Source organism: Salminus brasiliensis, chromosome 14 (genome assembly GCF_030463535.1).
Source record: "Salminus brasiliensis chromosome 14, fSalBra1.hap2, whole genome shotgun sequence".
Classification (NCBI taxonomy): domain Eukaryota; kingdom Metazoa; phylum Chordata; class Actinopteri; order Characiformes; family Bryconidae; genus Salminus; species Salminus brasiliensis.
The window spans coordinates 34,752,469-34,774,826 of record NC_132891.1 but is presented as its reverse complement, the minus strand read 5'-3'; the positions used below and the strand labels follow the sequence as shown (position 1 = coordinate 34,774,826).

The 22,358-nt window shown below is 43.1% G+C and overlaps 2 protein-coding genes across 2 annotated transcripts; both read right to left on the bottom strand.

The window, feature by feature from the left end:
• Positions 1-1,604: 1,604 nt before the first annotated feature.
• Positions 1,605-3,305, bottom strand: LOC140577079 (epidermal differentiation-specific protein-like). Its single transcript, XM_072696877.1, has 2 exons — positions 2,164-3,305; positions 1,605-2,021 (listed from the first exon to the last, which is right to left on the bottom strand). The coding sequence occupies exon 1, from the start codon at positions 3,177-3,179 to the stop codon at positions 2,175-2,177; it is 1,005 nt and encodes a 334-aa protein (XP_072552978.1). The 5' UTR covers positions 3,180-3,305; the 3' UTR covers positions 1,605-2,021; positions 2,164-2,174.
• An 8,037-nt stretch (positions 3,306-11,342) lies between these two features.
• LOC140577088 (epidermal differentiation-specific protein-like) lies at positions 11,343-12,795 on the bottom strand. Its single transcript, XM_072696892.1, has 2 exons — positions 11,640-12,795; positions 11,343-11,497 (listed from the first exon to the last, which is right to left on the bottom strand). The coding sequence occupies exon 1, from the start codon at positions 12,653-12,655 to the stop codon at positions 11,651-11,653; it is 1,005 nt and encodes a 334-aa protein (XP_072552993.1). The 5' UTR covers positions 12,656-12,795; the 3' UTR covers positions 11,343-11,497; positions 11,640-11,650.
• Positions 12,796-22,358: the final 9,563 nt, after the last annotated feature.

Sequence of the window (22,358 nt, the reverse complement as noted above, 5' to 3'; positions counted from 1 at the left end):
TAGGATTTCCTTTTGGGCTGAGGTTAAGGTCCAGGGTCCAGGGTTAGGATTAGCTTTTGGGCTGAGGTTAAGGTTAGGATTAGGCCCAGGGTTAAGATTTCCTTTTGGGCTGAGGTTAAAGTCCAGGGTCCAGGGTTAGGATTAGCTTTTGGGCTGAGGTTAAGGTTAGGATTAGGGCCAGGGTCAGGATTTCCTTTTGGGCTGAGGTAAAGGTCCAGGGTCGAGGGTTAGGATTTCCAGAAGGAGTCAGTGATGGGACCAGGAGAGGTTAAACATGGGCACCTGGACATCTGGATTGTACACAAGTACAGTCAACACAAGTCAAGTCAAGCGGCTTTATTGTCATTTCAACTACATACAGAGTACAAATGAAACCAAACAATGGTCCTCCAGGACCATGGTGCAACACAACACAGTGCAGACAGACAGTACAACATAATGCAGACAGTGCAGACGAGACACAGAGTGCAGACTAGAAAGAGTAAATAAATAACAGAGGCTGGCAGCTTTCTAAAATAAATAACAGCTCTGTGCAAAATGCAATTTATGCACAATAAATGTACAAAGAGTCCAGTGATGTAGTGGGGTAGTATGTAGTGCAATGCTTTCACATTGTCTGGGATTCACATTAAGTGAATGAGTGTGTGTGCATGGAGGACTCCATCCATTTAGTCTCTGGAGTTGAGAAGTCTGATGGTTTGTGGGAAAAAGCTGTTGCAGAGTCTCGTCAACTCTTGGACCGGATGCTGCGATACCTTCTTCCTGATGGCAGGAGGGAGAACAGTTTGTGAGGTGGGGTCATCCACAATGCTGGTTGCTTTGTGGATGCTGTGGGTGGTGTAAATTTCCATGGTGGATGGGAGAGAGAATCCAATGATCCTCTCAGCTGTCCTCACAATACGTTGGAGGGTCTTGCGGTCGGAGACGGTGCAGTTCCCAAACCAGGCAGTGATGCAGCTGCTCAGGATGCTCTCTATGGTGCCTCTGTAGAAGATGGTGAGGATGGGTGGAGGAAGACGAGCGTTTCTCAGCTTCTGGAGGAAGCTGCTGGGCTTTCTTGGCTGTAGAGCTGATGTTCAGGGTTCAGGTGAGGTTCTCTACTAAGTGGACACCAAGGAACGTGGTGCTCTTAACAGTCTCTTAATGATTCGTATGTTGTAAATATACTTATATAAAAATATAATAAATAAAATATAATATAGTAACACGTTAATTTAAATAAAAAAACATAATATTTTAGGGAAAATCCAGTTAAATTTAGTTTAATATACTTCATAAATACTTAAATAGACTTTTGTAGATTTTTGCAAAGTGTATTACAGTTCCCTTAAAGCTCACTTGAAATATCATATAAATGTATAAAAGGTATATTTTAATAAATAAATGAAAAAAGTAAATGAAGTAAATAAATAAGTTAAATAAATTAAGTGGTATGTAAAACTGAATATATCCCACATATTACTCTAGTTTATAACTATATAACTATTTTGCAGTAGTACGCTTAAAATAGCTCCATTTAACTAATTTTACTAATTCTGTACAATCAAAGTAGAATAAGTACAAAAATAGTTCACTGATCAAAGTAGACAGAAAGAAAGAAGAAATTTTATTTGATCTGTTTATTGGATTTGCAATCACAGACTTGTGCATATTCACATTCACTGCAAAAACTAAGATCATGGCAGGGGAAATAGTCTGAAATCTAGTTGTGAGGTGTTTAATAAGTCTTAGCTAAAGAGATTTGACAGCCTATTTTTAGAGGAATCAACAACAAAAATCAACAAATGACTTTTAATTCATAGCTTGTTTATTTCAAGAAAAAAAAAACCCAATATGATCTGCCAGTGGAACAAAATTACAACATGAAAATAATGTCTGGAATAGAATCTTCTAATACCCAATATTAAATGCCAGGATAATTTTTACAGTGAAAGTTTCAATCATTTTGATTCTAATTTGGATGTCCTGTGATGTCCTGGGGCACCGTGGGAGTGTGGAGGGTCCAGCGCCAGTAAGGTTCACTGGAAACAAGAGAAAACAGCACATGAGTTTAGATCATCAGATTAAAAAGACTGCAGCCATTTTTATCATGAATTAAATGTTAATAACAGCTGACTTGTAAGTGGATTAAAACTGGATGGATGTTGAAGGAATCTGTCTTACCAAACCCTGCTCTAGATCTTCTCCTCCTTGAACTCGGTGGTGATAGAGTTGCCAGCCTGGCACCTGTATTCTCCATACTCCACCATGCTCTGAGAACCAGTGGTGATGGTCAGCTTGACTGGAACCTTCACGTCCAGCTGCTTCCTCACCATGTTCACCATGAGCTTGGTGTGGGGAGGGATTTTGGCAGGCAGGGAAACCTGAGTGCTCTTCCTCTCAGTTCTGGTGTTGCTGCTCCCCTTCTCAACAGTGAAGGTGTTGCTCAGAGAAAAGCTCTGCTCTACTTTCATCATTTCTACATCTACAGCAAATGACGTTCCCCAGCTTAGTGGTGTAGAATTGCTAAAGCTGAAGCTATCAGTGATGGAGCCCTCGTACTCTTTACTCAGCTCAGTGGAGAAGCTTTGTTCTTGGTCTCCATGGTTCAGACCACACAGGGAGTCGATGACCACCGAATTCACATGCTCTTCTTTCTTGTCCCACTGGATCTCTGCCTCTATGGTGGGTTTCCCTGGTTTCAGAGGGCGCAAATGAGACACTTGGTCATTGAACCAGCCGTACGTAGGCATGTCTCGAGATGCTCTGGCCACCAGCTTAGCACCAGCTCTGTTGCTGTGCTGATAGAGGACCCATGCTCCTCTCTGAACCTTGTGAGAAGATGCCAAATCGTTGAAGGAGCCATAGCACAGGTTGGTTTCAGTGGTGAGGACAAGCCTCCTGCCTCCGTAGTTAGCATGCTCATAAAGCGTTATCTGAGGATTGGTCAGGTCCTCCATCACCTTCTCTAGAGAAGAAAAGGCGTCGTTGCTCTCCACTCTGGCGTACTCTCCCTCCTCGTACACATACTGAGAACCACTGAAGTTAACATGTTCATATGCAACCCATGGCTCCCCGATCACCTTCAGAGAGGAGATGCAGTCGTTGAAGTTCTCCTGTTTTAAGTTAGAGACAGAGGATGTGAACTCTCTACTCATGCCCTGAAAGTCAGCATGCTCGTAGATGATGATCTTGCTCATGGTGTCGCTCCTGAAGTCGAAACAGAACGAGGTGAGTCTGCAAGTCTGTGAGCAGTGCTCAACATCACCTTTTATGTGTTCCTGGGAAGTGCAGATTCTGCTGATCCTGAATCAGCTCATAGTGCTCAGAAGAGACACTTCTGCTACTGCTACTGTTTCCAAAGCACAGCCAGTTCACCCAGCTGAAACAGGTTTTAGCTGCAGGCAGTTAAACGTCACAAAGACTTCCCCTTGACCATGACAGATGGCAGCATTTACACAGGAAAGCAGAGTCAGTGGTTCCTATAACTGCACTGAAGTTAAGTGTGCTTCTTTATACAGTCGCTGTAGAGTTTCTCTCTCCCAGTGCTTCACAGATCCCCACGCTCAGCATCCTGAGAGGGAAGGGTCGACCTACAAATCAAGTAGAAGGAGGCTACGAAGTAACAGGACAGAGAAAACGCTAAAACAACACCTTTCCCTCATTGAGCAGACTGGCACAGAGATGGTACCTTTGGGTGCTCGCTTCAAGACATTAGGCCTCAGTTTCCTCTTTAAAAATGCAGATTCCTAAAAAATATTTTTTTATTTTGTTTAGTTTAAATGCTAAAAAAATGCTTCATTATTTTATTTTTGGGGGAATTTACTGAAGAATTCGGGTTTCTTCAATGCTTATTTTTGTATTTTGAATTTTGAATAGTTATGTTATGTTTTTTATACAAAAATATTTTAGTTTAGCCATTCGTTTTTATCTCATTTTTCATATAATCGGAAAGGTGGGACCAGAATTCGTTGCAGTCCAAGCGCCAAGTGGATCCCTATGGTATAGGTGGCTGGACCAGAGGGTCCCCTCTTAGTACATCATTACTGGACTGAAAAGGACATGATAGAAGCTGCCTCTGGCCTGTCTGACCCCCTACAAGTAGGAGGACGTAGGTTTGCTGAAGAATTTGAGAACTTTGTCATGTCATGTCGTCTGACCTCGAATGAGATAAAGCACATTCTGTTCCGAAAACTGGGCTCTAACTATTGCAAGGTTGATCGAGGATGGCCACAAGGGGATGTATACGCTTGACTGATCCCATCTACAACCCTGAAGAGAACGTCGCCCCAGACCCTAATGCCCCTTATCAGAACGATAGAGACTTGAAAGCTCGATTGGAAGCTGCCTTTCCTTTGCACATGAACACAGGGAAAATAGCAGCATGCAAGCAGGAAGATGGAGAGACTGTTCAGGATTATCTGGTTCGCTTGACAAGAGTTCACACGGACTGGATGCACCCGCTGCACATCAGCACAACAGTTTCCTGATGGGTTTGAAACCTGAGCTCTCCAACGCTATCAAGCAACATTGCATGGGATATACCAGACAGCCCCTCGCTACTATAGAAGATCCTGCCAAGCACCATGAGACTCTTCTGAACAAGCCAAGCCAATATCCATTACACATACATCTACATATAGGTCTAGAAAAGCTCAGTATCCTCCGTGTTTCAAGCTTCGCTTGAGGCAGGGGTCATAGTGCCATGCCCAGATTCACCAGTCTGAACACCAATTTTTCCAGTAAAAAAACCCAGCCGGGATGAGTGGAGCTTTGTTCAGGATCTGCAGGCAGTAAATGCTGCAGTCCAGGCTTGAGCACCTGAAGTACCAAACCCCCACACTATTTTGTCTCAGATTCCCACTGATCACACCCATTACACAGTGGTGAATTTAGCGAAAGCATTCTTCAGTGTACCCAGATAGCAGATTCTGGCTTGCTTTCTCTTTTGAAGGAAAAGCCTATACCTTCACACAACTTTGTCAGGGGTATTGTGCGTTACCCACTATTTACAATGCGGCCCTGAGAGATAGTCTTGCGTCACTAACCCTGCCCAAAGGGGTAGTCTTGGTTCAGTACATAGACGATCTTCTGAGTGCCCCCTGTTGGGAGCTCTGTAAACAGGCCACCATACTTCTCCTACAGCACCTGGCTGAGCATGGGCATAAGCCAGTAAAGGAAAACTTCAGTATTGTAAGCCAGAGGTTACCTTTCTGGGCCACATTCTTACAGCAGGCCAAAGACGCATGTCTGCTGACACAATTCAGGCAATTTGCCAGACTCCAAAATCCATGACAAAGAAACAATTGTTGTCTTTTTTGGGAATGTGTTCCTACTGTCGTGCATTTATTCCTTCTTATGCTGAGAAAGAAGGCCCCCTGAGGGACATTATCCCAAATAAGGGAACAAGCACTGCAAAACTGCAGTGGACTGAACAGGCAGACGAGGCTTTCACACAACTTGCGTTACAAAATATGCCAGCGTTGGGCATACCTGACCCAACAAAACCCTTCGTCCAGATGGTGGACGCTAAGGGCATGTACATGACATCAGTACTCACTTAAAAACATGGGGATAAGTTACACCCAGTGGCGTACTTTTCTAGCAAACTGGACCCTGTGACTCAGGATCTACCAGTGTGCCTTAGAGCAGTGTCAGCAGCTGAGAAAGCTCTAGTAGCCTCCAGGGACATTGTAGCATATGCTCCACTTACTCTCAAGGTCCCACACTCAGTGCATAACATTCTGCAGGATCAGAAAGTTGCGCATCTCTCAGCATAGCGTTAGCTGCATTATCATACAGCTTTGCTAGATATGCTAGATATAACATTGCAGCTATCACCCCGCTAGCACTGGGGCAGTCGAAAGGGTTAATGGGACCAGCAAAAATGACACAACAAACAGGCCTCAATTGGGTTAAGTGCCTCCCCCTGGTTCTCTGGCAAAGTAGAACCAGGCCACAAAATAGAACTGGTCTCAGTGCCTTTGAGATAATGTTTGGAAGGCCTCCCAATACGGGATTCCCACCCTCACTTGATAACCAGTTACTTGACCACTCTCTCACAACGTATTGCATCTCCTTGTACGAGACGCTTCTGTCTGTGTCTAGGCAACCGGCTGAACAGCCCTTCCATGACCACAAGCCAGGTGACTGGGTACTGATCCGAGACCTCCGCAGACGCAGGTGGAATCAACCTAGGTGGACCGGACATCATCAGGTGCTCCTGGTAACCCACATGGCCATCAAGGTAGAAGGAAGAGGCACCTGGGTACACCACTCCCACTGCAAGAAAGCATCAGTCTATGTCCAACCCCTAAGCAAGTGCACCAGATAACTCTGCACAACCCCTCAGCCGACGCAAACGTGACCTCATGTCAGGACAATGGTATACAACGGGTACAAGATGATGGACCCATGGACCACTCCCGGCCAGTCAATCGGTTGGTGCGGCTGTACTTCAGCATCAAATGGTTTTAGACCTACTCACCATGAAGAAGGAAGGAGTGTGCAAGATGCTGAACACGTCATGTTGTTTTTATATTCCTGATTTGAGTGATAATATTACCAGTTATGTGGACCATATGAAAGAAACCATCACCCCTCCGCCAGCTAACCCTAACGGCTGGTGGGAATGGCTGTCCCTATTCGGACCATTGGGCCACTGGCTTCTGATGCATGGGAGAGTCCAGGGTGAAGAAGCTTCTTTGGTCTGATGCTTCACCACTGTGAAGCATGGTGGTGGCAGCATCAATTTAGAGTAGTCCTTCAGACTGGTGTCTTGGTGGCCTTCTCACTAGTCCAGACCTCTGTTGACTTAGGTCAGACACTTAAAAGGGGGTTAATATTTATGCAGTCACTTATTTTACATGATCTACTTTTTTATTGATTTATTTATTGATTGATTTTAATTGAAGGTAAATTATTTAACTGCCATTACTTCAACATTAAAGAGTTTTTTTGTGAATTCATGTAAAAATAAAAGTAAATTTCTGTTCTAAAAGCAAGACAAGCTGAAAACATCCAAGGGGTGAATGGGTGGGTGAGTTGGTTGTAATAATGACTATAAAGTATTGTAAGTCTATACGGTTCCAGTCTCACTGGTTTAAATGTAAATGGTTAAAATGTCCCAGTAGCTCACAGTCAGCGCAACTTCATCTGTATGTAATTAATCAGATCAACACTAGAGGGTGTTTGACCAGTCTTACCGTGCAGTTTGTTTTTTCATGTGATTTGAAATTGCAGTGAACTTTACATTACAGGATCACATCATTGTTTTTTTGGTTACTTTGAAGTTTAACATTAGTGAACCTAGTTAGCAATGTGGTTGTGTTGAGCTCTGCTGGCTGCGACATGATGAATATTATATAATAAATAAAAATATATAAATAATAAATCTAATAAATTTAGATGTACAGAAATCTATTTCAATGTCTTATCCCCACAGGCTAGACTAGCAGCTAGACTTTCTTCACTCAGCATGGTATTTAATCCTCCCAGAAGGATACGTTAACTTCTCTTCATTTTTTTATGCATGGCCCTTTGCAACAAGAGTAAGTGGAGTAAGGCGGGGCCCCTTGAGGAGGTCGGGTCTTTTCTACTGTAATTGAAAACTTTGAACGTTGCTGCTGTTGTAGTTTAAAGTTTTGCTTAGTTCTTCTTAAATAAAAGCAAAATTCACTAGGGCCAGGGTTAGGATTAGCTCTTGGGCTAAGGTTAAAGTTAGGATTAGGGCCAGGGTTAGGATTAGCTTTTGGGCTGAGGTTAAGGTCCAGGGTCCAGGGTTAGGATTAGCTTTTGGGCTTCAGAATCTTCAGAAACCTCAGTGTATCCAGATGCTTTACTGCTTTACTGCACTGATCTGCTGTTGATGTGTTACTGATACTGATAGTTTATTATTCATGTGTAAAAGCTTTACCCTGAGTTGTACAAAAAAAGGATCATCAGCATGAAGGACTCAGTGTCACCAAACATTCACATAATATCACAGTTTAATGGCTGTACATTTCTTAAAAGTAATGACAATTATTTAAATATTAAATGAAATGGAGTGATCATGATGTGGTTATAAAATCACTCTCTATTTTAATACATACACTATATGGACAACTATATTGGGACACATCTATTATACATTGAATTCAGGTGTTTCATTTAGTCCCACTGCCACTTGTGTATATAATCAAGCCTCTAGCCACTGAGCTCCAGCGTGGTTCTGTATGTAATAGGAGACACCGCTGCACAAACAACAACAAGTCAGCTGGTGAAATTTCCTCTCTCCTAGATCTTCCTCCATCAGCTGTGAGTGGTATTATTATTGAACAGTGGGAGTGTTTGAGGAACCTCAGCAACTCATAAAGACCAGATAAAGTTACAGAGCGGGGTCAGGGGTCTGAGTGCTGAGCTCAGAGCATAGTTCAGAACCTAATGTTAGTCCTAATGCTCTGCTGACTAAATAACTGCAGAGCTTCAGACCTGCTGCTGTCAGAGCTGCAAAGCAAAGGGGGACCAGCTCCATATTAATGCCTATGGGTTTAGAATGGGACGTCATAAAAGCTCCTCCAGGTGTAATTTGTAGGTGTCCAAATACTTTTGCCTCTACAGTGCAGATGAACAGCTGAATTCTGGAATATCAGATTACACTCACAGTTGGAACTGCTTCCTCTGTATAGAATTCATCAGATCTCCACTAGATAGCAAAGGGAAGCAGTTTGAGGTCTTACATGGAAAAGACCACCATCTACTGACTGTTCTTTTCTTTTCAACCAGCTGTTTGCCCACTCTTATCATGACCTAATCATATAGTTTTTGTTCTTATGTGATTCATTCTTCATTACTTCTGACATCATAGCCAGCATTTTCTGATGCTATTAGTTATCATCTATTATGAATGATCAGGCAATAATCAAACAAACATATTTAATATGGAACCTCTCGATCTGAAATGCTGCCTCAGCTCAGGGATATTGGTGAGCTTCCCTGCATGAACTTCTCTATTTAGATCCTTCCACAAAATTTTGGGTTAAAGTCTGGATACTGAAAACCACTCATGGCTCCCCTATCACGTTTCGAGAGGAGATGGTGTTGTAAAGTTCTCGTTAATGAAGTTGGAGACAGAGGAGGTGAATTCTCTGCTGACGACCTGAAAGTCAGTATGCTCAAATATGATGATCTTGCTCATGGTATTTCTTCTGAAGTTGCTACAGAACTAGAGAAGTGAGATGAGTCTGCAAGTCTGTGAACAGTGTGCAACACCTCTTCTGTATTTTAAAGGGTGGTTGAAACCCAGTTGAAACCAGTTAAAACCTTCTGCTATCTGTTGGCAGCCACAACTCACTGAATATTTACCACTGACCATTCCTGGCAGCACTCAGTCAGTGCTAGTCATATATGATAGACCGAATTCACACAGGAAAGCAGAGTCAGTGGCAAAAGTCAGGTTCTGTATTATACAGCTCATTTTTGATCTTCATCAGATCTTCAGAATTCATCAAGGAAGTGTTGAGGCCTTATTCTTGCATTGAAAAGATCTGTATTACTCTACATCTGGATCTGAACTAACCCAGCTAACATGTCCATGTGGGGCCTGTATGGGTAGCCCAGAGAGTTTTGTTCTCAGGTTCCACATTGGCCCCACAAATGGATTTCCAGAGGGGGTCAGTGATGGGACCAGGAGAAGTTAAACATGGACACCTGGACATCTGGATTGTACACAAGTACAGTCAACACAAGTCAAGTCAAGTCAAGCGGCTTTATTTTCATTTCAACTACATACAGAGTACAAATGAAACCAAACAATGGTCCTCCAGGACCATGGTGCAACACAACACAGTGCAGACAGACAGTGCAACATAATGCAGACAGTGCAGACGAGACACAGAGTGCAGACTAGAAAGTGTAAATAAATAAATAACAGGTCTGTGAAAAATGCAATGTGCAACTTATGCACAATAAATGTACAGTAAGAGTAAGAGTCCAGTGATGTAGTGGGGTAGTATGTAGTGCAATGCTTTCACATTGTCTGGGATTCACATTGGGTGAATGAGTGTGTGTGCACGGAGGACTCCATCCATTTAGTCTCTGGAGTTGAGAAGTCTGATGGTTTGTGGAAAAAAGCTGTTGCAGAGTCTCGTCGACTCTTGGACCGGATGCTGCGATGCCTTCTTCCTGATGGCAGGAGGGAGAGCAGTTTGTGAGGTGGGGTCATTCACAATGCTGGTTGCTTTGTGGATGCTGTGGGTGGTGTAAATGTCCATGGTGGATTGGAGAGAGACTCTGATGATCCTCTCAGCTGTCCTCACTATTCGCTGAAAGGTCTTGTGGTAGGAGACGGTGCAGTTCCCAAACCAGGCAGTGATGCAGCTGCTCAGGATGCTCTCTATGGTGCCTCTGAAGAAGATGGTGAGGATGGGTGGAGGGAGACGGGTCTTTCTCAGCTTCTGGAGGAAATAGAGACGCTGTTGGGCTTTCTTGGCTGTAGAGCTGATGTTCAGGGTTCAGGTGAGGTTCTCTGTTAAGTGGACACCAAGGAAGAGGTGCTCTTAACAGTCTCCTAATGATTCATATGTTGTAAATATACTAGCATATTCATGTACTCACTTAAAATGTGTTTTAAAAAAAACACTAATATTATGCTTTTATCAAATGCTTGCAAGTAAACTTTAATCACAAGTTATTTATATATATATATATATATATATATATATATATATATATATATATATATATATATAATATCTTTTAGGTAAAATGCAGTTAAATTTTGTTTAGTATACTTCATAAATACTTTGTGAAATAGACTAGTAGATTTTTGCAAAGTGGATTACAAGCTCACTTGAAATATCATATAAACGTATAAAAGGTATACTTTAATAAATGAAAAAAAGTAAATGAAGTAAATAAAATAAATAAATTAAGTTGCACGTAAAACTGGATAAATCCCACATATTACTCAACTGTTTTAGGTTAGGTGAACGTTTGTGTTATTTTACAGGTCTTTGAGTTTAATTGACTGACTAATAAACTAATTGAGATTATTAATGAGTTTATTACTGGCAAATTGACAGGGATTGGCCCATGAAAGCATAAAAAGCTGGATTGAGTGCCAAACTAAAACATATTTCATGTATATTTCTAATACACTCAGTGTTTATTAGTAATATGTTGTATTCATTTCACATTTAACAGTAAACCTTTATGTAAAATAAAGGTTTATATACATATGCAGTAGTAGGCTTAAAATAGCTCCATTTAACCACAGTTAAGAACACAATTAAAGTTATGCGTTTATACTAATTTTGTACAATTAAAGTAGAATAAGTACAAAAATAGTTCACTGATCAAAGTAGAAAGAAAGAAAGAAGAAATTTTATTTGAGCTGTTTATTGGATTTGCAATCACAGACTTGTGCATATTCACATTTTTACAGTGAGAGTTTCAATCATGTCGATTCTAATTTGGATGTCCTGTGATGTCCTGGGGCACCGTGGGAGTGTGGAGGGTCCAGCGCCAGTAAGGTTCACTGGAAACAAGAGAAAACAGCACATGAGTTTAGATCATCAGATTAAAAAGACTGCAGCCATTTTTATCATGAATTAAATGTTAATAACAGCTGACTTGTAAGTGGATTAAAACTGGATGGATGTTGAAGGAATCTGTCTTACCAAACCCTGCTCTAGATCTTCTCCTCCTTGAACTCGGTGGTGATAGAGTTGCCAGCCTGGCACCTGTATTCTCCATACTCCACCATGCTCTGAGAACCAGTGGTGATGGTCAGCTTGACTGGAACCTTCACGTCCAGCTGCTTCCTCACCATGTTCACCATGAGCTTGGTGTGGGGAGGGATTTTGGCAGGCAGGGAAACCTGAGTGCTCTTCCTCTCAGTTCTGGTGTTGCTGCTCCCCTTCTCAACAGTGAAGGTGTTGCTCAGAGAAAAGCTCTGCTCTACTTTCATCATTTCTACATCTACAGCAAATGACGTTCCCCAGCTTAGTGGTGTAGAATTGCTAAAGCTGAAGCTATCAGTGATGGAGCCCTCGTACTCTTTACTCAGCTCAGTGGAGAAGCTTTGTTCTTGGTCTCCATGGTTCAGACCACACAGGGAGTCGATGACCACCGAATTCACATGCTCTTCTTTCTTGTCCCACTGGATCTCTGCCTCTATGGTGGGTTTCCCTGGTTTCAGAGGGCGCAAATGAGACACTTGGTCATTGAACCAGCCGTACGTAGGCATGTCTCGAGATGCTCTGGCCACCAGCTTAGCACCAGCTCTGTTGCTGTGCTGATAGAGGACCCATGCTCCTCTCTGAACCTTGTGAGAAGATGCCAAATCGTTGAAGGAGCCATAGCACAGGTTGGTTTCAGTGGTGAGGACAAGCCTCCTGCCTCCGTAGTTAGCATGCTCATAAAGCGTTATCTGAGGATTGGTCAGGTCCTCCATCACCTTCTCTAGAGAAGAAAAGGCGTCGTTGCTCTCCACTCTGGCGTACTCTCCCTCCTCGTACACATACTGAGAACCACTGAAGTTAACATGTTCATATGCAACCCATGGCTCCCCGATCACCTTCAGAGAGGAGATGCAGTCGTTGAAGTTCTCCTGTTTTAAGTTAGAGACAGAGGATGTGAACTCTCTACTCATGCCCTGAAAGTCAGCATGCTCGTAGATGATGATCTTGCTCATGGTGTCGCTCCTGAAGTCGAAACAGAACGAGGTGAGTCTGCAAGTCTGTGAGCAGTGCTCAACATCACCTTTTATGTGTTCCTGGGAAGTGCAGATTCTGCTGATCCTGAATCAGCTCAGAGTGCTCAGAAGAGACACTTCTGCTACTGCTACTGTTTCCAAAGCACAGCCAGTTCACCCAGCTGAAACAGGTTTTAGCTGCAGGCAGTTAAACGTCACAAAGACTTCCCCTTGACCATGACAGATGGCAGCATTTACACAGGAAAGCAGAGTCAGTGGTTCCTGTAACTGCACTGAAGTTAAGTGTGCTTCTTTATACAGTCGCTGTAGAGTTTCTCTCTCCCAGTGCTTCACAGATCCCCACGCTCAGCATCCTGAGAGGGAAGGGTCGACCTACAAATCAAGTAGAGGGAGGCTACGAAGTAACAGGACAGAGAAAACGCTAAAACAACACCTTTCCCTCATTGAGCAGACTGGCACAGAGATGGTACCTTTGGGTGCTCGCTTCAAGACATTAGGCCTCAGTTTCCTCTTTAAAAATGCAGATTGCTAAAAAATATTTTTTTATTTTGTTTAGTTTAAATGCTAAGAAAATGCTTTATTATTTTATTTTTGGGGGAATTTACTGAAGAATTCAGGTTTTTTCAATGCTTATTTTTGTATTTTGAATTTTTAATAGTTATGTTATGTTTTTTATACAAAAATATTTTAGTTTAGCCATTCGTTTTTATCTCATTTTTCATATAATTGGAAAGGTAGGACCAGAATTCGTTGCAGTCAAGCGCCAAGTGGATCCCTATGGTATAGGTGGCTGGACCAGAGGGTCCCCTCTTAGTACATCATTACTGGACTGAAAAGGACATGATAGAAGCTGCCTCTGGCCTGTCTGACCCCCTACAAGTAGGAGGACGTAGGTTTGCTGAAGAATTTGAGAACTTTGTCATGTCATGTCGTCTGACCTCGAATGAGATAAAGCACATTCTGTTCCGAAAACTGGGCTCTAACTATTGCAAGGTTGATCGAGGATGGCCACAAGGGGATGTATACGCTTGACTGATCCCATCTACAACCCTGAAGAGAACGTCGCCCCAGACCCTAATGCCCCTTATCAGAACATGATAGAGACTTGAAAGCTCGTGGAAGCTGCCTTTCCCTTGCACGTGAACACAGGGAAAATAGCAGCATGCAAGCAGGAAGATGGAGAGACTGTTCAGGATTATCTGGTTCGCTTGACAAGAGTTCACACGGACTGGACGCACCCACTGCACATCAGCACAACAGTTTCCTGATGGGTTTGAAACCTGAGCTCTCCAACGCTATCAAGCACCATTGCATGGGATATACCAGACAGCCCCTCGCTACTATAGAAGATCCTGCCAAGCACCATGAGACTCTTCTGAACAAGCCAAGCCAATATCCATTACACCTACATCTACATATAGGTCTAGAAAAGCTCAGTATCCTTTGAAACTTGAGGCAATTGATGGTATTAGACCCATGAGGCAGGGGTCATAGTGCCATGCCCAGATTCACCAGTCAGAACACCAATTTTTCCAGTAAAAAAACCCGGCCGGGATGAGTGGAGCTTTGTTCAGGATCTGCAGGCAGTAAATGCTGCAGTCCAGGCTTGAGCACCTGAAGTACCAAACCCGGGCATGTACATGACATCAGTACTCACTTAAAAACATGGGGATAAGTTACACCCAGTGGCGTACTTTTCTAGCAAACTGGACCCTGTGACTCAGGATCTACCAGTGTGCCTTAGAGCAGTGTCAGCAGCTGAGAAAGCTCTAGTAGCCTCCAGGGAAGTCGAAACAGAACGAGGTGAGTCTGCAAGTCTGTGAGCAGTGCTCAACATCACCTTTTATGTGTTCCTGGGAAGTGCAGATTCTGCTGATCCTGAATCAGCTCAGAGTGCTCAGAAGAGACACTTCTGCTACTGCTACTGTTTCCAAAGCACAGCCAGTTCACCCAGCTGAAACAGGTTTTAGCTGCAGGCAGTTAAACGTCACAAAGACTTCCCCTTGACCATGACAGATGGCAGCATTTACACAGGAAAGCAGAGTCAGTGGTTCCTGTAACTGCACTGAAGTTAAGTGTGCTTCTTTATACAGTCGCTGTAGAGTTTCTCTCTCCCAGTGCTTCACAGATCCCCACGCTCAGCATCCTGAGAGGGAAGGGTCGACCTACAAATCAAGTAGAGGGAGGCTACGAAGTAACAGGACAGAGAAAACGCTAAAACAACACCTTTCCCTCATTGAGCAGACTGGCACAGAGATGGTACCTTTGGGTGCTCGCTTCAAGACATTAGGCCTCAGTTTCCTCTTTAAAAATGCAAATTGCTAAAAAATATTTTTTTATTTTGTTTAGTTTAAATGCTAAAAAAATGCTTTATTATTTTATTTTTGGGGGAATTTACTGAAGAATTCAGGTTTTTTCAATGCTTATTTTTGTATTTTGAATTTTTAATAGTTATGTTATGTTTTTTATACAAAAATATTTTAGTTTAGCCATTCGTTTTTATCTCATTTTTCATATAATTGGAAAGGTGGGACCAGAATTCGTTGCAGTCAAGCGCCAAGTGGATCCCTATGGTATAGGTGGCTGGACCAGAGGGTCCCCTCTTAGTACATCATTACTGGACTGAAAAGGACATGATAGAAGCTGCCTCTGGCCTGTCTGACCCCCTACAAGTAGGAGGACGTAGGTTTGCTGAAGAATTTGAGAACTTTGTCATGTCATGTCGTCTGACCTCGAATGAGATAAAGCACATTCTGTTCCGAAAACTGGGCTCTAACTATTGCAAGGTTGATCGAGGATGGCCACAAGGGGATGTATACGCTTGACTGATCCCATCTACAACCCTGAAGAGAACGTCGCCCCAGACCCTAATGCCCCTTATCAGAACATGATAGAGACTTGAAAGCTCGTGGAAGCTGCCTTTCCCTTGCACGTGAACACAGGGAAAATAGCAGCATGCAAGCAGGAAGATGGAGAGACTGTTCAGGATTATCTGGTTCGCTTGACAAGAGTTCACACGGACTGGACGCACCCGCTGCACATCAGCACAACAGTTTCCTGATGGGTTTGAAACCTGAGCTCTCCAACGCTATCAAGCACCATTGCATGGGATATACCAGACAGCCCCTCGCTACTATAGAAGATCCTGCCAAGCACCATGAGACTCTTCTGAACAAGCCAAGCCAATATCCATTACACCTACATCTACATATAGGTCTAGAAAAGCTCAGTATCCTTTGAAACTTGAGGCAATTGATGGTATTAGACCCATGAGGCAGGGGTCATAGTGCCATGCCCAGATTCACCAGTCAGAACACCAATTTTTCCAGTAAAAAAATCCGGCCGGGATGAGTGGAGCTTTGTTCAGGATCTGCAGGCAGTAAATGCTGCAGTCCAGGCTTGAGCACCTGAAGTACCAAACCCAGGCATGTACATGACATCAGTACTCACTTAAAAACATGGGGATAAGTTACACCCAGTGGCGTACTTTTCTAGCAAACTGGACCCTGTGACTCAGGATCTACCAGTGTGCCTTAGAGCAGTGTCAGCAGCTGAGAAAGCTCTAGTAGCCTCCAGGGAAGTCGAAACAGAACGAGGTGAGTCTGCAAGTCTGTGAGCAGTGCTCAACATCACCTTTTATGTGTTCCTGGGAAGTGCAGATTCTGCTGATCCTGAATCAGCTCAGAGTGCTCAGAAGAGACACTTCTGCTACTGCTACTGTTTCCAAAGCACAGCCAGTTCACCCAGCTGAAACAGGTTTTAGCTGCAGGCAGTTAAACGTCACAAAGACTTCCCCTTGACCATGACAGATGGCAGCATTTACACAGGAAAGCAGAGTCAGTGGTTCCTGTAACTGCACTGAAGTTAAGTGTGCTTCTTTATACAGTCGCTGTAGAGTTTCTCTCTCCCAGTGCTTCACAGATCCCCACGCTCAGCATCCTGAGAGGGAAGGGTCGACCTACAAATCAAGTAGAGGGAGGCTACGAAGTAACAGGACAGAGAAAACGCTAAAACAATACCTTTCCCTCATTGAGCAGACTGGCACAGAGATGGTACCTTTGGTTGCTCGCTTCAAGACATTAGGCCTCAGTTTCCTCTTTAAAAATGCAGATTGCTAAAAAATGTTTTTTTATTTTGTTTAGTTTAAATGCTAAAAAAATGCTTTATTATTTTATTTTTGGGGGAATTTACTGAAGAATTCAGGTTTTTTCAATGCTTATTTTTGTATTTTGAATTTTTAATAGTTATGTTATGTTTTTTATACAAAAATATTTTAGTTTAGCCATTCGTTTTTATCTCATTTTTCATATAATTGGAAAGGTGGGACCAGAATTCGTTGCAGTCAAGCGCCAAGTGGATCCCTATGGTATAGGTGGCTGGACCAGAGGGTCCCCTCTTAGTACATCATTACTGGACTGAAAAGGACATGATAGAAGCTGCCTCTGGCCTGTCTGACCCCCTACAAGTAGGAGGACGTAGGTTTGCTGAAGAATTTGAGAACTTTGTCATGTCATGTCGTCTGACCTCGAATGAGATAAAGCACATTCTGTTCCGAAAACTGGGCTCTAACTATTGCAAGGTTGATCGAGGATGGCCACAAGGGGATGTATACGCTTGACTGATCCCATCTACAACCCTGAAGAGAACGTCGCCCCAGACCCTAATGCCCCTTATCAGAACATGATAGAGACTTGAAAGCTCGTGGAAGCTGCCTTTCCCTTGCACGTGAACACAGGGAAAATAGCAGCATGCAAGCAGGAAGATGGAGAGACTGTTCAGGATTATCTGGTTCGCTTGACAAGAGTTCACACGGACTGGACGCACCCACTGCACATCAGCACAACAGTTTCCTGATGGGTTTGAAACCTGAGCTCTCCAACGCTATCAAGCACCATTGCATGGGATATACCAGACAGCCCCTCGCTACTATAGAAGATCCTGCCAAGCACCATGAGACTCTTCTGAACAAGCCAAGCCAATATCCATTACACCTACATCTACATATAGGTCTAGAAAAGCTCAGTATCCTTTGAAACTTGAGGCAATTGATGGTATTAGACCCATGAGGCAGGGGTCATAGTGCCATGCCCAGATTCACCAGTCAGAACACCAATTTTTCCAGTAAAAAAACCCGGCCGGGATGAGTGGAGCTTTGTTCAGGATCTGCAGGCAGTAAATGCTGCAGTCCAGGCTTGAGCACCTGAAGTACCAAACCCGGGCATGTACATGACATCAGTACTCACTTAAAAACATGGGGATAAGTTACACCCAGTGGCGTACTTTTCTAGCAAACTGGACCCTGTGACTCAGGATCTACCAGTGTGCCTTAGAGCAGTGTCAGGAGCTGAGAAAGCTCTAGTAGCCTCCAGGGAAGTCGAAACAGAACGAGGTGAGTCTGCAAGTCTGTGAGCAGTGCTCAACATCACCTTTTATGTGTTCCTGGGAAGTGCAGATTCTGCTGATCCTGAATCAGCTCAGAGTGCTCAGAAGAGACACTTCTGCTACTGCTACTGTTTCCAAAGCACAGCCAGTTCACCCAGCTGAAACAGGTTTTAGCTGCAGGCAGTTAAACGTCACAAAGACTTCCCCTTGACCATGACAGATGGCAGCATTTACACAGGAAAGCAGAGTCAGTGGTTCCTGTAACTGCACTGAAGTTAAGTGTGCTTCTTTATACAGTCGCTGTAGAGTTTCTCTCTCCCAGTGCTTCACAGATCCCCACGCTCAGCATCCTGAGAGGGAAGGGTCGACCTACAAATCAAGTAGAGGGAGGCTACGAAGTAACAGGACAGAGAAAACGCTAAAACAACACCTTTCCCTCATTGAGCAGACTAGCACAGAGATGGTACCTTTGGTTGCTCGCTTCAAGACATTAGGCCTCAGTTTCCTCTTTAAAAATGCAGATTGCTAAAAAATATTTTTTTATTTTGTTTAGTTTAAATGCTAAAAAAATGCTTTATTATTTTATTTTTGGGGGAATTTACTGAAGAATTCAGGTTTTTTCAATGCTTATTTTTGTATTTTGAATTTTTAATAGTTATGTTATGTTTTTTATACAAAAATATTTTAGTTTAGCCATTCGTTTTTATCTCATTTTTCATATAATTGGAAAGGTGGGACCAGAATTCGTTGCAGTCAAGCGCCAAGTGGATCCCTATGGTATAGGTGGCTGGACCAGAGGGTCCCCTCTTAGTACATCATTACTGGACTGAAAAGGACATGATAGAAGCTGCCTCTGGCCTGTCTGACCCCCTACAAGTAGGAGGACGTAGGTTTGCTGAAGAATTTGAGAACTTTGTCATGTCATGTCGTCTGACCTTGAATGAGATAAAGCACATTCTGTTCCGAAAACTGGGCTCTAACTATTGCAAGGTTGATCGAGGATGGCCACAAGGGGATGTATACGCTTGACTGATCCCATCTACAACCCTGAAGAGAACGTCGCCCCAGACCCTAATGCCCCTTATCAGAACATGATAGAGACTTGAAAGCTCGTGGAAGCTGCCTTTCCCTTGCACGTGAACACAGGGAAAATAGCAGCATGCAAGCAGGAAGATGGAGAGACTGTTCAGGATTATCTGGTTCGCTTGACAAGAGTTCACACGGACTGGACGCACCCGCTGCACATCAGCACAACAGTTTCCTGATGGGTTTGAAACCTGAGCTCTCCAACGCTATCAAGCACCATTGCATGGGATATACCAGACAGCCCCTCGCTACTATAGAAGATCCTGCCAAGCACCATGAGACTCTTCTGAACAAGCCAAGCCAATATCCATTACACCTACATCTACATATAGGTCTAGAAAAGCTCAGTATCCTTTGAAACTTGAGGCAATTGATGGTATTAGACCCATGAGGCAGGGGTCATAGTGCCATGCCCAGATTCACCAGTCAGAACACCAATTTTTCCAGTAAAAAAACCCGGCCGGGATGAGTGGAGCTTTGTTCAGGATCTGCAGGCAGTAAATGCTGCAGTCCAGGCTTGAGCACCTGAAGTACCAAACCCGGGCATGTACATGACATCAGTACTCACTTAAAAACATGGGGATAAGTTACACCCAGTGGCGTACTTTTCTAGCAAACTGGACCCTGTGACTCAGGATCTACCAGTGTGCCTTAGAGCAGTGTCAGCAGCTGAGAAAGCTCTAGTAGCCTCCAGGGACATTGTAGCATATGCTCCACTTACTCTCAAGGTCCCACACTCAGTGCATAACATTCTGCAGGATCAGAAAGTTGCGCATCTCTCAGCATAGCGTTAGCTGCGTTATCATACAGCTTTGCTAGATATGCCTAATGTTACGGTGCAGTGTTGCACCACTCAGAACCCAGCCTCACTCTTGCCTACCCCAGAAGTTGGGGAACCACGCGACTGTCAACTGCTGTTACTACACAGACGTACACCCAGAACAGACCTCAAAGAGGAACCGCTGTCAAACGTGGAGTTAGAGCTTTTCGTAGATGGTTCAGCCAGCAGAGACGAGACAGGAACTAACCTTTGTGGAATTAACACCGGCAGAAGGGAAAGGGTTTCTCCTGGTCTGTGTATGTATGTTTAGTAAATGGGTTGAAGCTTTCCCCACAGGTACTCAGGATGACGAAGCAGTGGCAAAAACATTCCTCAGAGAAATAATCCCTAGGCGGGGTCTGCCACAACGTGTCTCAAGTGACAATAGCACACCATTTGTACACACAGGCCTGATTAGTTTGACCAAGCACCTAGGGATAGACATGAGAAAACATTGCAGCTATCACCCCACTAGCGCTGGGGAAGTTGAAAGGGTTAATGGGACCAGCAAAAATGACACAACAAACAGGCCTCAATTGGGTTAAGTGTCTCCCCCTAGTTCTAGAACCAGGCCACAAAATAGAACTGGTCTCAGTGCCTTTGAGATAGTGTTTGGAAGGCCTCCCAATATGGGATTCCCACCCTCACTTGATAACCAGTTGCTTGACCACTCTCTCACAACGTATTGTACGAGACGCTTCTGTCTGTGTCTAGGCAACCGGCTGAACAGCCCTTCCATGACCACAAGCCAGGTGACTGGGTACTGATCCGAGACCTCCGCAGACGCAGGTGGAATCAACCTAGGTGGACCGGACCTCATCAGGTGCTCCTGGTAACCCACATGGCCGTCAAGGTAGAAGGAAGAGGCACCTGGGTACACCACTCCCACTGCAAGAAAGCATCAGTCTATGTCCAACCCCTAAGCAAGTGCACCAGATAACTCTGCACAACCCCTCAGCCGACGCAAACGTGACCTCATGTCAGGACAATGGTATAACGGGTACAAGATGATGGACCCATGGACCACTCCCGGCCAGTCAATCGGTTGGTGCAGCTGTACTTCAGCATCGAATGGTTTTAGACCTACTCACCATGAAGAAGGAAGGAGTGTGCATTTGAGTGATAATATTACCAGTTATGTGGACCATATGAAACAAACCATCACCCCTCCGCCTGCTAACCCTAACGGCTGGTGGGAATGGCTGTCCCTATTCGGACCATTGGGCCACTGGCTTCTGATGCATGGGAGAGTCCAGGGTGAAGAAGCTTCTTTGGTCTGATGCTTCACCACTGTGAAGCATGGTGGTGGCAGCATCAATTTAGAGTAGTCCTTCAGAGTGGTGTCTTGGTGGCCTTCTCACTAGTCCGGACCTCTGTTGACTTAGGTCGGACACTTAAAAGGGGGTTAATATTTATGCAGTCACTTATTTTACATGATCTACTTTTTTATTGATTTATTTATTGATTGATTTTAATTGAAGGTAAATTATTTAACTGGCATTACTTCAACATTAAAGAGTTTTTGTGAATTCATGTAAAAAAAAAAGTAAATTTCAGTTCTAAAAGCAAGACAAGCTGAAAACATCCAAGGGGTGAATGGGTGGGTGAGTTAGTTGTAATAGTGACTATAAAGTATTGTAAGTCTATACGGTTCCAGTCTCACTGGTTTAAATGTAAATGGTTAAAATGTCCCAGTAGCTCACAGTCAGCGCAACTTCATCTGTATGTAATTAATCAGATCAACACTAGAGGGCGTTTGACCAGTCTTACCGTGCAGTTTGTCTTTTCATGTGATTTGAAATTACAGTGAACTTTCAGGATACATGTGTTACAGGATCAGATAGATTAGATTCGTTCTTTCTTCCCCCTGATATCCCATTCCGTTCATACCATTATATCTGTATTTAATAGTTTATACTGTTGTATATTGTATATAAATTGTATATAGCACTGTAATTCATCTTAATATGAGCAATAACTCCGGTGCAATAATATTACCACCACTATGTCAGATAGATCGATATTTTTTTTCTCTCTTTGTTCTAAATTGATTTGGTTTATTGTATAGAGTGTTTATTTATAGAGTGTTTATTTTTTAGAGTGTTTATTTATATAGTGTTTATTTATAGTGTTTTTAGTGCTTATTTTATAGTGTTAATTTTAGTGTTTATTTTTAGAGTGTTTATTTATAGTGTTTATTTATAGAGTGTTTATTTTTAGAGTGTTTATTTATATAGTGTTTATTTATAGTGTTTTTAGTGCTTATTTTATAGAGCATTCATTTTATAGAGTGTTTATTGTATAGTGTTTATTTATAGTGTTTATTTATATAGTGTTTATTTATAGTGTTTTTTAAAGCTTATTTTAGTGTTTATTTATATTGTTTATTTTTTA